The sequence below is a fragment of the Carcharodon carcharias genome, chromosome 22, assembly GCF_017639515.1.
Source record: "Carcharodon carcharias isolate sCarCar2 chromosome 22, sCarCar2.pri, whole genome shotgun sequence".
Taxonomy (NCBI): domain Eukaryota; kingdom Metazoa; phylum Chordata; class Chondrichthyes; order Lamniformes; family Lamnidae; genus Carcharodon; species Carcharodon carcharias.
Window position 1 is genome coordinate 12,117,188 of NC_054488.1, and position 17,666 is coordinate 12,134,853.

Consider the following 17,666-nt stretch of genomic DNA (forward strand, 5'->3'; position numbering starts at 1 on the left):
AGAGTTATCCAATGGAAACCGGACTACATTTCATGGTTTGACAGCTGCTTTTTTTGAGGTAATTGGCTCAATATGACAAACATTGAAAAGAGAGAGATCAAAGGTGTCATCTGGTGTATTGAACACATAAATAGCAAGTTTTTAATGGCAAAATGTCCACCATATCACCATTATCAGTTTAAGAAGGTTCTGGGATTGTTACATAGGTAACCTGCTTTGCTTAAACATATAATAGGTTCAAACCAGTTGTTGTGTGAGCAGGCTCAAGGGGTCAAATAGCCAACTCCTGCTCCTAACTCGTATATTTGTACGTTCGGAAAAAAAAGCAATGAGTAGAATATCTCACTTCCAGGTGGGTACACATTACACATGGCATCCTAGACCATGCCAGATGTGGTGAAGGACTGAAATGCTAAGGATGTGCTAGTATTCTAGTCAAGGAGGATTACTTGATGTTGAACAGGGGGTAGTTTTCTGATTAAGGTAGATGGCTCCAGACAAAACATATGTCCTGGGGTAGGTTCGTCAGCTGACAACATTTGCTATCCTCTGCATGTCAGCGAGAATGGCCCTGAGTGAACCCTTCAAGGTGCAAAGAAGTGCAATCGCTCAGGCATCAATATCACTTCACATTGTTTATTGTTGTAATAAGACTAAATGGCAAGAGTGATACCGATGACTCAGTCCCCATTCACCCGTGACTTTCTTCAGACTTGCTGCTGCATGTGCCTATCAGCCTCCATTCACATCCCGCCAAATTGTTGGATGTTGACCAAGTAGGTGATTCTGTGTCATTGTCCCCATCAATCACCTACATATAACCTCTATAAACCATAGCTCTAGCATAACATTTGCATGTTTTGACTCACCCTCGCACACCTAGCGCAGCTGCAAATGTCACAACCACATCTCACAGCCTTCACACATTGCTAAGTATCCAACTATGGCAGGCACACCACCCAAAGACATTGCATCACACTCACTGACACATTTCCCTCTCTCTTGTAGGACAAGGTGGCACGTATGGGCAACAGTATGTTTGTGGTGGGGAGCAGGCACAGCTGCATATCCTCACCCGCATGGAGGAGAAAGTGCTTATCATTATTACAGCTGAAAACATTAAAGATTATGATTTGTTCGTACCTCATTAGTAAAACAGAGTCTGAGGCACTGTTCCTCACTGAGGTTCAGGTAGGAGAATCTGGACGAATATAGCTTTTTGCTGAGAGCATTTTTACCCTTCTTCCCCCTTCTTCCAGAAAGCTTTCCTGCTTCACGTCACCTCTGTTCATTCTCCCTATCATGCCGTAGTCCAAGAGGTACTACAGCCATGTCTGGGAGGAAGCAGTTTGTCCAGAATCGTTGAAGTCAGACAAAGTCCTTCATCACGTGTCACACCACTCCCTGTACACTTCAGCCACTTCAAGTAAGTCTGCAAACCACCAAACACTTCTACAATCACAGCGAGGGGCAGTCAGAGGGAAATCAACCAGCACCTAAATTGTTGAGTAGTTCTTGATCCTTTTAATCTTAAGAAAAAGGAGCTGGAGTAGGCATTTGGCCCCTCAGCACTGATGCAGGATTTCTTCTTGCTGCTGAATGTATGTTACACATTAATTGATGTCACTGTCTGCCTGCTCTGCATGCTTCTGGTGGATAATCCCTGCACTGCACTAATACCCTCATCAAAATGGTGATAAAAACAAAAAAACTGCGGATGCTGGAAATCCAAAACAAAAACAGAATTACCTGGAAAAACTCAGCAGGTCTGGCAGCATCGGCGGAGAAGAAAAGAGTTGACGTTTTGAGTCCTCATGACCCTTCAACAGAACTGTTGAATTGGTGGGGGGGGGGCGGAATGCAGATGCACAAGTCACTAAAAGTAATGATACAATTCTGTAAGGCCATTAAAAAAGCAAATGAAGAACTAGGGGTCATTTCTAGAGGGATAAAATTGAAAAGCAGAGAAGTCATATTCAAAGCGGAGAGAACCTTGGGCAGATCACACTTGAAGCATTTTGAACAGTCCTGCTCTCCATATTATAAGAAGAACATAAAAGTACCAAGGAAGCTGCAAAAGAATTACTAGAATGATAACAGGATTGAACAGTTATACATGTTGATGTTTAATAATTATGTTTAATTATATGCAGGTGGTGGGCATTAACTGGGCATTCACTTATGCCTCTATAAATGGACTCAGACTGAAACTGGGGTGGTTGGATTAGGAAGTGCATTCTTGTCATGTGCAACTCTATAAATAAATAAATACTTATGAAAATGTGCAAAGATTGACTCCAGTTCTATCCTTCACCCACTGGTTTTCTGGAATATGAGAACATCAATTAGGAAAGATTAATCAGGCTGGCACTCTTTTCTCTACAAGACAAGACTGAAGGGTGACATAATAGAGATTATGAAAGGGTTTGATAGGGTAGGCGTAGAGAAGATTATTCCACTTGTGGGGGAGGCCAGAACTAGGGACCACAAGTATAAGATAGTCAGTAATAAATCCAATAGGGGATTCAGGAGAAAACTTCCTTAGATATTAGTTAGATTCTGGAACTTAACAAATAAAGTAGTTATGGGGAATGTAAGTGGACTTTAGATAAGTATGAGGGAAAAAGAAGTTGAGGGTTATGTTGGCAGAGTGAGAAAACTTGAGGTGGGAGGAGGCTCATGTGGAGCGTAAACACCAGTATGGACCTGTTGGGCGAAAGGCCTGTTTTGTGCTATAAATATTATGCAATACTACACTAACTGTAAAGACAGTTCAGCAAGGCTAGATACAGGGAGAGAGAAAAAAAACTGCAACACAAACCACAACTCAAGGCAGGAAGGATATAAAAATTATAATGCTGGAGGAGCAGAGCAACAGCTGATAGGAATGAGAAAGTGAATGTTTTAATGCTTAGCGACACAAGGGAGAGAATTCTGATGGACAGGACCTTTGTAACATTAGTCTTCATCTATTTTTGAGAGGCACAGACCTTGCCATCTTTTGGGCAATCTTTGGTATGGGAGGTGTGGAGAGGGAAAAAGTTGTTTTGTACATACTTACCTACATACGGCTTACTGCTTGGACTTAAGAAGGTAGAGACAATGGAGGCAATGGATCTTTGCAAAATCCGCTTCTAATATTCATACTGAACAACATAGAGATTACAAAACAAAGTTGTTTGTATTGTTTTTTAATACTTGTTCCTGGATGTATTTTAAGCACACCATCCACAAATCTTCAATGAGCTCTTTCACTGAAGTTCCACATGGCACCTGCTGCTTTTGACCGAGCTATAAGTCGAAAGTCAAAAGAAAAGCAGCTCATGGATTGAGGCACAGAACCATTAGATTTGATAAATAGCTGCAAATCCTTTCTGGAGTTATTCATTTCTATGTTTTTTGTCACGGACTATCCCTTTATCTTTTCCGCACAGAGGAGAGAGACTTAAAGAAAAAACCAAGCACACAAAATAAAGGAGCACAAAATCTCTTGTAAACCAGCAGAGGTATTTTGGAACGTAGTGCGATAGCTACTATTTCATTACTGCTCACTTTATCTCCATGATACTTATGTTGCAACCATTCATTAGACGCAATAAATCTCTGAATTTCAGATTCAGAAACGTGCTCTCACCTGGTCCTGAAACATTGCACCACCAAAGGCCCAGGTAGCTGCAAAGACGAAATAGAGTTCATAGAGTTCCTTGTGGCAGTCTGGGGGGGTGTTTTCCTTTGTCAACAAACACTCCAGTAAATAGCAAAGCATCTGGACCATGCTCTGCTCCGGGACTGGGATGATCTTCTTAAACCTGTGGAAATCAGTTCAATAAGAAGAAAGAAAGATCCATCCCTCTGCAGGAGATAATCAAGCCACAGGGGACTAACTAGAGAAAAAAAAACAAAAGATTTCTCTTCTACTTCTGAATTTTTATCGAAAGGGCAAATGCTTACAAGCTGTGAGCCTGAAAGCACATTGAGGTCAGTCCAGCACGACACCGGAGAAACTCAACCATATCTCTCAGCGATAGAGTGATATTCGATTCTGGAATTAACCGGTCATGTACCTGCCACAGTCAATGTGACGGCCGTATTCAAAATGGCATTTTTCATTTCTCTTTCTCCTTGTACCACTTCAAAAATACAATTCAGTTGCTTGTGCTTGAGGTGGTATATGAATAGTGGTCCCCTGTTCTCTGTCCCCTTGCACAGCGCTTTATTGTAAAAAGCACAGGAGTATTAATAACTAGGGAGAGCATTCGGTGCCACTTCAGCAGATTAAACAATGTTAGTGTTGAAAGAGCAAAGCAATAAGTGAAATGCGCTTCAGATTCTCCTGCTGAACAATTTATAGTTTCAGCTTTCCTCATCCCCCTTTTCCTGTTCGCTGATTCAATTCAGAATGCTGTCTCTCTACAATCCCTGCCCAATCTTACTTTTTATTTTCCTGGAGAAGGGTCATATGGACTTGAAACGTTAACTCTTGTTTTTCTCCCTCCGCAGATGCCACCAAACCTGCTGAGTTCTTGCTGCATTTTTTGTTTTTATTATTTTATTTTCCTTACCTTGTCCTAAGGGTATCCAGGCATAAAGGCAGGTATTTCTCAAACAAGATGGTCAGATTTGCTTTCTCAGACTGGACCTCTCGCTTGTCGATCCAGCTGCTAACCGGGGGGTTCCAGCCGAGGTCAGCAGGATTAATGTATAAAATCCCTGGAGAAAGGATACGTGTTAGGCTATTCCTTATTTCCCAACGTATGATTTTATCCCGTGGAACTCGCGAGGAATACTACATTTATATTGGAGAAAGTGGGCTAAGTTGTACAAAATTAGCTCAAACAGCACATGGTATCTTTGTATATAGTGCAAAACCATAGTTTTAAATGATCCACTTTGATATTGTACAGTGTCACCCTCCATTTCTCTGAAAATTGTTGCTATGGTGATACAAATTATGGGGAACTGGAGAAAAGTAATAGATGGAAAACATGAGAAGCCAAGTTTCTCTCTACCAGTTTGCTTTTCACCCATGAGCAACAAGATCCTTTGTGCCTGGTGATCTCACAGGCTATGTATCATCTTCATGGTGCTTTGATCCTGTTCCTGAGTCCTTGGGGTATTGTATCCAACACTTTACTCCAGCAAAAGAGTTCAGGATTACCCTCTAGTGGGTGACCTTGGTCACTGCACTACTCCAGGAGAAGCCATATGGATACTTTAAACACTCATTCCAGTACAATTCCTACTTCCTATTAAAGACTGGATGTGGCTATCCAAATTGTTTTAAGAAATTAAGCTGCTCAGCCATCTCTTTGCGATTTCATTGCTTGATCAATGGGCAAGTCTTTATACGTAATATTACACAGTGAATATTGAACGTTATGGTGGAGAGAGAACAGAGTTAATGTTGCGGGTCCATGACTTTTTCATCAGATGGGAGGTCATTGACCTGATAAATTAATTCTGGCCCTCTCTCCACAGGTGTTGTCTGACCTGCTGAGAATTTCCAGCATTTTCTGTTTTTATTTTGGATTTCCAGCATCACTAATATTTTGCTGTGGTTTAAAGTTTCTGTGTCTGTCTCAGAACTGCTTTGTGGGAAACTGGGATAAAAAGATATAGCTAGCACAGCTAACAAAAACTTTCTGTAGCTATGTTCCAAAGAAATTTTCCCCATCATGAGGCTCACATGGTGTTCACTCGGTAGTTACTTGCAACTTTTCTCAGAGCGTCTACGCCAGTTCACATTTTTCTACTTATTTCTCCTATTGAACATTACAAATAAAAAATACATGAAGATGTAAATTATGGAAAACCTTTGTTTGTAATATTTTGAAATTAAACCAAGAACAGAATTCTTGGCACTGTTTTCAAACATTTTATGTTGACATGATTCACTTGTGCTCAAAGAATTAATGATAGAGTGAAGCCTCCAGGTTGTATTTGGCTTGGTAAAGTGTACCTTTAAGAGAATGCAAGTGGACTAACCATGTGACAGTACTTACCAATCACTGCACAGCACGGGCTACTGATTAACTGTAAGTCTAGAGCTGGAGGTGGTTGTGGGAATACGCAAAGTTTTAGTGCTCTGCCTTCTATTGCAATAAACAATCACAGTTTGTACTTATGTTGGTCTCCCTCCGCTACTGATAGTGACTAACAAGTGTATATGAAGGCATGCAATTCGAGTTTACTTGACTAGTGAACTCAGACTCAAGACATAAAATTTGGATTTTGGAATTGGCCTTCAAAGTTCTGAACTTCAGGATCACTAATGCCAAACTCAGATCCAAGGAGCACAAATTGAAAAGGTGGTGGATTTACCCTTGAACCTTAGAGTTGGATGATACTGTTCTATATCTCCACAAGGTCCATGAATAAGAACTACCATCACTTGACTTGGGAGCCTTGGATTTGAACATGTCTATATTCACCTTTTTCTCAACAACTGAGCGATTGTGAGAGATGGTTGAGTAGTGATAATCTTACTGGACTAACAATTTAGAGGCCCAGGCTAATGCTGTGGGACGTGGGTTCAAATCCCACTCCAGTAGCTAATAGCATTACTGTTCAATTAATTAAAAATCTGGAATTAAAAGCTAGTATTAGTACTTGCAACCAAGGGTGGGATTTTAAGTTCCCGCCGAAGTCAATGGACTTTTGAACGGCTTGCTGCATTTTACAGCCCTGCTCCCGTAAAATTCCATGAAACAGTTGTCAATTGTTGTAAAAACCATGTCCCTATGGAAGGAATCTGACTTCCTTATCCTGTCTGGCCTAGATGCGACTCCAAACCCACAGCAATGTAGTTGACTCTTAACTGCTCCCAGGAGCAATTAGGGATGGGCAATGAGTACTGGCTTAGTTAGCAATGGGCATATCCCATGAACAAATAACAAAAAGACAGACCAACTGATACCACAAGTTCCATATAACCCCTTCCAAGAGCAATAACAACATTTTTAATGGCTGCTTTTTGAGCCAGTTATTGGGAAAAATTGGAACATGATGTGATCCTATCACAGGATGGATTATGTCTGCATTCAAACAGGAAGAAATCACCAACGAACAATTGAACTTGAGCTTCCATGACAAGAGTATGCTCTGATGAATAATCTCCACGGCCAGAATTTTTCCCTCATCTGGTGGGCTCGGTGAGAGCGGGAGGGGGCTGTCGGAAAGCCGACTGCCGCCCGCAATCGGATCCGCTCCGCGATTTCACGCAGGTGGGCCAATTAAGGCCCGCCCTGCGTGGATCGCGAGGGGCAGCACTCAGCACTACCTGTGCCGGCCGGGGGGGTGGGGTGGGGGGGGAGCGGGCTTGGCGAGCGGTTCGCAAAAGAGCACTTCCATCTCCCTGGGGCACGAAGCTGTCTCAGGGAGATTGAAGTGCTTTTTAAATAAATTAATAAAGACAGTAAACATTTACAAACACATGCCCGCTCATGTGGCTCTGTCACAGGAGCTGGGACATGTTTTGAATTCAAAAATAAAGTCTTTATTTAATGTGTATTTGCTTTGGGAAACCTCATCCCGCTCATGGATGAGGTTTCCTAAAAAATGTAAAGGCAGCTTGGCCTTTTTGCCTGCCTGCCAACCGTATGGTTGGACGGGCAGCGTAAATTTGATTTTAATTATCTTGTCAATAGCCTCGCACCCGCCGAATGAAATATCGCACAAGTGCGCGATGACATCGGGACACACGCCCGGTGTTATCGCGCGTCTTATTACACTCAGGCACATCGGACACGTGCTCACACGCCAAGCGTAAAATTCTGCCCTACAAGTTAACCCACTTCTCACCAGATATGGTTTCATACCACAGGTGAGTTCCAGTCCCATACAAACCTGCTCTAGAGACAGTGGCTGGAGTTGCTGTTCGTAGGTGACTAATTTCAAACAGAAGTCTCATGGTGGGGTTGAGGGGGATCCGCTCGTTACTGGCCAACGTCAAAACCTATAATAAAAAGAGCAAAGCCTGTATGAAAAATAGCATTTCGTTTCTTGGTCTTTGATCTCTACTGGATGATAATCTCCTACTTAAGGATTAGTTTTTCTTTGAAAATACATTGAATAAAATACTTCTCAGAGGGCTGATGACAAAAAATAGACAGGAGTAGAAGGGAGGAGGGGAACAGAAAGGGGATGGGCAAAAGCATGACTAAAAAGAAGGGCTGAAGAACACTTTGGAAAAGCAGGGAGAAGCATTCAAAGTAGAAGTTCCCAAGCAGAAGCATGGCCACTGACGTGGATTGGAGGTGGCAGATTAGGATTAAGCCGGTGTGAGAATATGCAGGAATATGCTGCTGGAGGAGTTCGGTAATATAGTGTGGCGTTAGTCCATGAAGGGATTTGAAGCTAACAATGAGGATCCTGGCATCAACTTCCTGGTGTAAAGTCAGGCAGCCGCTCTTGACAAGGACGGGCTCAGCGAGGATGCAGCACTTGGTGAAGGATGTATCCTGTAGTGTTCTGAGTGAACTGTGCTTTATGGGCAGTGAGAGGTAAGGGGAGGTGCGAAAGGAGGCCTTGGAGGAATCAAGCCTTAAGATGTTGAAATTCTAATCACCAATTTTGAAGCATTTTTTAAATTCTTTCATGGGATGTGGGTGTCGCTGGCAAGGCCAGCAATTGTTGCCCATCCCTAAGTGTCTTTTAACTGAGTGGCTTGATAAGCCATTTCAGAGGGCAGTTAAGAGTCAACCACATTGCTGTAGGTATGGAGTTACATGTAGACCAGGGCAAGTAATAATGGCAGATTTCCTTCCCTAAAAGGCATTAATGAAGCAGATGGGTTTTTACAACAATTGACAATACCAAGACTAGCTTTATATTCCAGTTCTATTAATTAAATTTAAATTCCACAGCTGCTGGGGTGGGATTTGAACCCATTCCAAATGCTACATCTCTACAAAAATAGGGAGAGGGGCAAACTTGTCAACTCCAGGCTCGTCAGCCTAAGATCTGGGGTGGGGAATCTTTCAGAGAATCTATCATCTGAGGCAAAATTAATTGTCACTTGGAAAGATATGAATTAATAAATGAAGATCAGTATGGATTGTTAACAGAGAATTGCACTTGGCCAAGTTCCTTCATGAAGCAATGGAAAGGATTGCTGCAAGGAGGCAGTGGTGTAGCAGTATTGTCACTGGACTAATAATCAAGAGATCTAGGATAATGTTGTGGGGACCTGGGTTTGAATCCTACCATGGCAGATGGTGAAATTTGCATTCAATAAAAAATCTGGAACTAAAAGTCTAATGATGACCATGAAACCATTGTCAATTGTTGTAAAAATCCATCTGGTTCCCTAATGTGCTGGTCTAGCCAGTGATGCCCCTATCCCATGAACAAATACAAAAAAATTGCAGTTGAAAGTGAGTTTATTTTAAACATAGAAAAACATATTTAACTGGAATTCAAAGATGCATTTTGAAGCTGTTTGTGGCAGATATCTTGCTGCTTATAATGTGTAACATGGCTGTTCAGGGACTAGAAGGAATGGGCCAAACATTGAGAGGTTACACTTTGGTTCTCTGCATTCCCAAACCTGCGCACATCTCACTACAATGGTAGCTCTAAATTATCCTTCAGTAGAGTACTATACTTTTATTAATACCTACCCCAGAAATCTCATCGTGGAGTAAGCCTTTGACGATTTAGCAGACAAACTATTATAGGAAAGCTCTGAAATCAGGATGGTTTAAATTCGATATCTAGCAGCCTTTATATTTAAAAAATGCCACATCTTTTGCACATTGTTCCTTATTCTAGTGTTCATCCTGCAAAGGTTTATTCTTACTGACTCGGGCTGGATGGTTCTGTCCATTTACCTTATTGTCGTCCATCACAGTGTTAAGAGATTCAATCCACATTGGATCAATGTCACCATCCAGCACAATCCACTTGGGACCATCATGGGTTATGTTTGCCAGCTCACGCATGATACATGAGAAGAGCCCTAAGAAGTGAACACAAAAAGAACCTGTTCATCTTTGATATACATGCCATTGAGGGTGGTACAATGATCTCAGATAACATCAAGAACCTCTGGAATTGAATCACAGCTTTTCTTCCACCTTTCAGCAATTTTACTCTTCATTTTCTCCCTTGGTGAGCATTGTAAAAGTAGTAATTGATATTGTGGGTTGATTCTATGATAGCAGCTCTCTTAAGTACCTTGCTGTTTCCATATGTAAACTTAGATAGCAAATGCATGCAGCTATTTGACTGTGCAACAACTTGACATTGACACTGAAGGTTTGCACTTGGGTCAACTAAGTTCATGAACGTGCAACTAAGGTGTCACAATCTTGTGTAGAATGCAAGAACGTTGAATGATGAGGCATCCAAAGACTTAATGCTTATGCATTCAACAAATTAAATCAACACTTGGCTTAATTCTAATTTCTCCTGTTCAGTGGCAACGCTGGATCAAATGTGTTATGTGACCTGTTTTATGTGAAAGTTACATACCATCCTTCCACTCTCTGGTTGCCTGGTTGATGATTCCAAAGAGTTCATCATTAGTGACAGCCTTGGGATTAAGATCAGCCCAGACTGGTCGTCGTTTCATGTTCTGATAAGTTTTGTATAAGGATTTCAGGACCTGAGTTTTGCCAGTTCCAGCATTGCCCACAACAAACACAGAGTGTCTCACTTCAAGCATCTCTTCTAACTGAACAACCTGCAAGAATGTGAAAAGCAATTGAGAGCCATAAAAAAGAAAAACTTTGCATTTATATAACATCGCATCACATCCTCGGGCTATCTCGAAGTATTTTACAATCAATGAATTACTTTTACAGTTGTGTCACATTTGGTAGACAGCAGCAGTCAATTTAAACATAGGAAGGTCTAAAGTGAGGCAAATGAATGAATGAGCAGTCATCTGTTTGTCACTTAGCTAAGCCGGGGGAGGAATGTTGGCCAGGAATCCAATAGGATTGTCTGCTTTCATTCAAAAGGTGCCATGGGATTATTTATGTCAACCTAATCAGGCAGGCAGGAACTCAATTTAAAAAAATAGAAATGGCTGGCCATAAAAGCAAGAAACTGCGGATGCTGGAAATCCAAAACAAAAAGCAGAAACAGAAATACCTGGAAAAACTCAGCAGGTCTGGCAGCATCGGCGGAGGAGAGCACAGTTGATTAAATATGGCCTCAATGGCTGGCCATAAGTTAAAATGTAGGTATACTGCCACTTCTGCTTCAATGAAAAAAGAAATTTTGTGCCCATCAATTCAAAAACAAGCAGTGTAAATCGCGCATACTAAAGCCACAACATAGAAAGTCCATTCCAGAAATCTTGCTCAAATCGGTTTAGTTTTTGTCAAGAGCTTTGTAACTCCCAGCCAGGATTTTCCGCTTGCTGACATGTAAAATGACACGGGATGATGTTGGGTGGAACTCCCAATGTCACCCCGCGTCATTTCAATTTTCAGGTCAGTGGGGGCTCAGCCGAATCAGCTGCGGGCCTGCTGACCTGTCAATGGCCAATTGAAGCCATTGACAGAATCATTAAAGTAATTAATGGACCTGCCTGTCTGACCTTAAGGTTGGTGGGGAGGCCGGGAGCCTTAGTGGGCATTGGAAAATGCATAAAACCTCATCCACGGGCAGGATGAGGTTTCATGTAGGTTTTAAAAAATGTGATTAAAGTTTTTTTTAAAAGTTATGGACATGTCCCAACTCAATGTGACAATGTCAGATGAGGGGACATGTCAGGGAATTTTTTTTTCTATTTTTCAGATTTTTTTTTACTGTAGAGCCGATCTCCCTGAGGCAGCACTTAGCCGCAGGGAGATGAGGACGCTCTTTTGTGCGTGAAAGAGCACATTCTTGGCTCAGGGATTCCCCACCCACCTGCACAGTGAGCACTTAGCGCTTCCATGCGAACATCATAATTGGCCGGCTCACGGAAAATGGCGGCGCGCCTCCAATTGGGGGTGCCAATAGGAAGCGCACCTCCGCACACCCGCTCTTAAACTTCCCCCCCAAAAGGGGGAAAATTCTGCCCCCAGGCATAGGTGAGTGATGGGGGAAAGGGGGTGTCAGGCTGGGTGTTGTGGGGTAAGATGGGGAGGGAATGCCAGCAGCAAAGGCAGGGGTTGGTGTTCAGCAACCCTCCTCCCCCACTTTCCTGATGCCTTTATCAAATAAGGGCGCAATGTTAAACCCAGGAACCACAGGCAGTCAGTGTAATTTGGTGGTGGGAAATCTTTTAGCAATGATAATCCTGGACAAAATTAACAGGCACTTGGACAAATGTGGATTAATTAAGGAAAGCCAGCAAGGATTTCTGAAGGGAAAATTGTGATTTTCGAGGAGGAAACAGAGGGGGTTAATGAGGTAATGCAGCTGATGTCGTGTACATGGACTTCCAAAATGCCTTTGATGAAGCACCACGTAACAGGATTGTCAGCAAAATTGAAGCTCATGGAATAAAAAGGGGCAGTGGCAGCTTGGATACGAGTTTACCGAGTGACTGGAAACAGAGCAGTAGTGCACATTTGTTTGTTGGACTGAAGGAAGGTAAACAGTGTGGTCCCACCCCCAGGTATTGGTGTAAGGGCCACTTATTTTCTTGATTCATATTGATGACCTAGTCTGGGTGCTGTTGCAGTTATGAGATTTATAAGATTGTCATGTTTTGGGATTGTGTCTTTAATTTCAGGGGAAAAAAAAATTGAAGGGGTTCTTGTGACCTTGTTCTGAAGTCTGCCTGAGAACAAGCCTGTATGGTTCGATTGTTAGAGATTAAAGAGGCCCAGAAGGTTTTACTGGGAAGAAGGTGCAAGTTGTTTACACTTGAAGACAGTGGCAACAGACCGATGCTCACAGTGAATTGACTGTGAGTCTCCAAAGTCCCAGAAAAATGTTGAGAATGTCAGATTGTATACAGTCATGCTTTAAACCATCCATTTACCTCCAGGATAAAAGTGTGTTGGGGTGTCAAGAACAATTAATCATAACCTCTGCCTGGATATAAGGCCCGTGTGTTTCATTTTGCCATGGAAATGGGCTTTTTGGGCAGGGAGTGGTGGTGGATCTAAGATATCACAGAAAACTCACAGACAAAAGTTAGGCTGCCAGGATCCGGGAGAGAGAGAGCAGCTACAGGCAGCAAGATGCTGTGGGTCACCACGCATAAATGTGGACGGGAGCTCATGCTTGGATTGAAAGGACCAAATTAATGAGGAGTTAAAATGAGGCCAGAAGGTTTGCCTAGCTTGCAATACAGGAAGAATCTCTGGTGAAAAAAAACGCACTGTGAAAGATTGCTCTGGGATTAATTTTCCCAGGCTAAGAAAGGAAAATAACAGAGGTAAATCCTCAAGCTAAGAATCACCTTGGATTGGTTCCAGGAGAATTGAGTGTCTACAGTGAACAGTGTGAAGTATATCTGTGAAGTGTATTTACCGATGTGGTAAAAGACAAAGGGGAATGTTCCATTTTGTGGTTTTAAGTACAAGGTGCCTACAAAGAAAGTGTTTAGTCAAAAGCGCTTTTGGTCTTTTGTTACAGTAAAATTCTTAAAATGTGAAATCGTGCCATTTCAGCTATTAACTGGAAATTCTTTCTAAAAGCTATTGGTCTCTATGGAAATTGTAACAGTGTGCAGGGCATATTTTCAAAATTTGCAGTTGACGCAAAACTTGGAAGCATGCTGAAGTCTGAGAAGGATGAAGGTAGACTTCAAGAGGACATAGGCTGGCGGAATGGGTGGACACATGGCAGTTAAAATTTAATCCAAAGAAGTATGAAGGGATATATTTTGGGAGGGAGAGTGAGGAGAGACTATATATATATATATATATATATATATATATATAAAGAATACAATTCTAAACAGGACAGAGAAGCAGAGGGACCTGGGGCACATATACAGCAATTGTTGAAAGTGGCAGGGCAAATTGCGAATATGGTTAATAAGGCACACAGAGTACGAAAGCAAGGAGATTATGGTGAAGCTCTATGAAGCACTGATTCAGCTTCAACTGGAGGATTGTATCCAATTTTGGGAAGAATGTGAAAGCATTAGAGAGGGTGCAGAATTGATCTAGGGGGTGAGCGACTTAAGCTACGAGGATAGATTGGAGAAGCTGAAGCTGTTCTCCTTAGAAAAGAGAAGGGTGAAGGAGATTTGACAGAAGTGTTCCAAATCAAAAGGGGTCTGGAAAGAGTAGACGGTGAGAAACCATTTGTGGAACAGTCGACTCAGGCTAGAGGACACCAATTTAAGGTGAATGGCAAAAAGAACCAGAAGCAACGTGAGGGAAACCTCTTTTACGCAGCGAGGTTAGGATCTGGAATGCACTGCCTTGGTGTTTGATTGTAGTAGGTTCAATCCTGGTTTCCAAAGGGGTATTGGATAATTATTTGAAGAGAAAAGTTTGCAGGGCTATTGGGAAACGGGACTAGCCTAGTTGCTCTTGCACAGAGCCAGCATGTTCACGACAGGCTGAATGGCCTCCTTCTGTGCTGTAACAATTCTACGATTCTATTCCATAAACTGAATTAAGATTCCTTGGCTGCCATAGTGATGCCTCTGGAGCCTTAGCCCAGGTCTCTAGGTTACTAATCAGTTAATACAGCTGCTTTGCCACTACTCCAGGGCAAACTTTCTTCTCATTCTTTGAAATGTTGATTTTTCTGGGAAGGACTGGGTTCCTTTCGACATTTCACCACTTTGCGTAAAAAAATATATATATTTTTAAATGGGGTAGAAGTTGGATGATGTCGGCCTGCAAACTGGTGCAGGGAACAATTCCTGTTTCGGAATAGATAATCGCTGGTGCTTGCCCAGCAGTCCAGGCTGCATTCAATAGAAGCTCTATTGAAAAGAAACTTATTTCAGGACTTCTAATTTGCATAGTGCAATCAATCACTATTAACTCGGCCCTTCAATTTTTGAATCCCGATCCACCGCCTTAACAATGCTGAAGGCCAGGAGTGAAAGGTGTTCCTGACATCCAGCGTTCCAAAGCCATTAATGAAGGGGAATATATCAGATGATGTATTGTTGTCATTAAATTACCATTTGAATAACCCTTATCAAGTCCCACTCCCCAACCACTCTTGTCCTTGCTGACTTAACACTGGCTCCTAATTCCTCAGTTTCTCCCATCGTTTTAAATCCCTTCTTGACCCCACCCTCCGTTTCTCAGCAGCCTTTATTGCCCCCAGAACTCTTTGTTCTTCTCACTCTGGCCTCTAATAGATTAACCCTCCCTTTGCTCCCATCATTGGCAGCAATGTCCTCAGCATCAAGTCTTTACGCTCTGGAATTCCCTCCCTCAAGCCCTCCCTTCCCTCTCCTGCCTTTTTGACCAAGCTTAAGATCATCTCTCATGAAAACTCCCTCTTTAGCTTGGCACTTCGACATTAAAGGTGCTACATGAATGAAAGTTGCTGCTGTCCAAATATGGGCAAACACATTCCGCATCTACCATCGCCTCCAGAGGTAAAATCCATATGCAATGACAAAGACCAGCGAGCAGTGGCACAGGTTCCCTATGCATTTCCCACTCGCCCATTCCCCAAAATGGGCAGGGGAGAGAGGAAAATCAGGACCAAATTGCCTACTCACTAAAATTACCCCTAGGGACAATAACACATGAATACTTCTGCCTAAAATCCATCTCCTTATTATAAGCGAAGGAGCTTATTTTAATCATCCTGAAGCCGTCACTAATATTTTCTTAAATTTGTTTTTAGGACCTGGGTGGGCTGGCACAACCCTTTTGCTTAAAGGTCCAAGCAAAGCTGCCCCTAAAAAAAGATGATGGGCGGCCTTCACATTGAGAACAGGAGGAAGGGGAGTGCCTTGTCCGAAATCCCCGTGCTGGATGATTGGCAATTAATACCCCTGAGGTTACCCAAGGAGTTCCCATTGGCAATTAACACCCATGGAGTTCCAGCTACAAGCAGCTTGGACACAACAGAGAAAAAAAAATCATAAGCAAAAACACTGCAAATACCTGAAACAAAAATGGAAACCACTGGAGGTATTCAGCAGGTCAGCCAGCGTTCGTCAAGAAGACACAAGACGTTTGAATCTCTGATATAAATCCTTTCCTCAGAACTGAAAACTGCTATATATTTAAAAAGGGACAGAACAAGACATGGTGAAAAGGGGCGAAGGGGGGTGAGGAGGGGACATGGCGGAGGTGGGAAAATAACACAAAAACACACAGAATCCACACCCAAAGCCCAGGAAAGGACATAAAATGACTTTTAGGCTGCCATGGTCAGGGCCAACCAAGACATCCCATTGCGGTAGGACCCACCGCCGGCGAAGCAGTGGCCCAGCCAGAAGCCCAATGACTTTCGGCGGGACCGGATGATCCCAGCGGTGGACACAGCGGTAAAATCCTGCCCATGGTTGGTGGGCCGAAATGACATGCCTACCAGAGACAAAGGGATGAATAATGAGAGAAATAAAAGGCACACAAGAGGCAGAACATGAGAGGTGTTAAAGAGGAAGAATGGTGGAAGAAAAAAAACTAGGTTGACAACATGGGTGCAGACTATCTTGCTGGCATAGCGTTCCGAGGGGAAGGGAGAAGGGATGGCAAGAGGGGCTCTCACTCCTTTAAAGAACCTACTCCCCTCCCCATCTCCAAAAACGTCAGTACTCATTGTTATCACCTATAATTGAACAGAACGTGGGAATATTCTTAAGGACTGAAGCTGTTCAAGTAAATATTAAGGCTAGATGCCTGCAAAATGTCTAGCTGAAAGACGAGGTGCTGATCCTTGCACTTGCAATGAAATTCATAGGAACAAGGAACCCTTGGTGAATACTTTTTTCCCATATGTAAGCTCACAAGAATAATGGAATTTTGAGAACTTGTGCAAGGATTAGCTAATTGGGTGGCTTTCAAGTGAAAATTAATTAGGAATGATTTGCAACTTGTGAGAGCTACCAAGAAATACCAACAAAAACTGAAAATAAAGAACCTTCATTATTGTTAGTTAAAAAGTATTTATATAGTGTCTTTCACAATCACAGGATACCCCATCACGCTTTATGGCAAATAAAGGACTTTTGAAGTGTAGTCACTGTTGTAATCTAGGAAATGCAGAAGCCAATTTGTGCACTGCAAACTCTACAAACAGCAATGTAATAATGACCAGATAATTTGTTTTTGTGATGTTGATTGGATAAGTATTGATAAGACACTGGGGGCATCTCCTCTTCTTCAATATAGTGCCACAGCATCTTTTACATTCATCTGAAAGGGCAGGCAGGGCCATGGTTTAACATTTCATCTGAGACAGCACTGTGCCTCCAACAGTGCAGCACTCACTCAGTGCTCTGTGGAAGTGTCAGCTTTGATTTTTGTGTTCAACTGGGACTTGAACCCAGAGCCGTCTGACTCAGAGGTGAGAGCGTTAGCAGCTGAGCCACAGTTGACAGTGTCAGAATACATGTCTTGAACTCACACTGTTTGCCCTGAGTGCAGGAATTGTCCCATCAATACCCAGCTGAGGTAAATGTAAAACTCCCTACAGGAGTATCTGTCATACCATTTTTGTTGTACCTGGCAGATGGTGGCTGACACAGCTTTCCCAGCAACTCCTGCTTTACTGAGTCACCTTCCTACTTTGCAATTTTCTCTCTAACTACCTTGGCCTCCATTTACACTTAGCACAAAACCACT

At 42.5% G+C, this 17,666-nt stretch overlaps 1 protein-coding gene across 2 annotated transcripts in view; it reads right to left on the reverse strand.

Annotated features, from left to right (window-relative positions):
- LOC121293614 (dynein heavy chain 9, axonemal-like) overlaps positions 1-17,666 on the reverse strand; it is a 530,687-nt gene that overhangs the window by 354,301 nt on the left and 158,720 nt on the right. For both annotated transcript variants that reach the window (XM_041216734.1, XM_041216733.1), the window contains exons 32-36: positions 10,474-10,684; positions 9,831-9,958; positions 7,846-7,954; positions 4,563-4,710; positions 3,635-3,809 (exon numbers count right to left, since the gene is read on the reverse strand). In XM_041216734.1, coding sequence (XP_041072668.1) covers positions 3,635-3,809; positions 4,563-4,710; positions 7,846-7,954; positions 9,831-9,958; positions 10,474-10,684 — 771 coding nt within the window. The remainder of the gene's footprint in view (positions 1-3,634; positions 3,810-4,562; positions 4,711-7,845; positions 7,955-9,830; positions 9,959-10,473; positions 10,685-17,666) is intronic.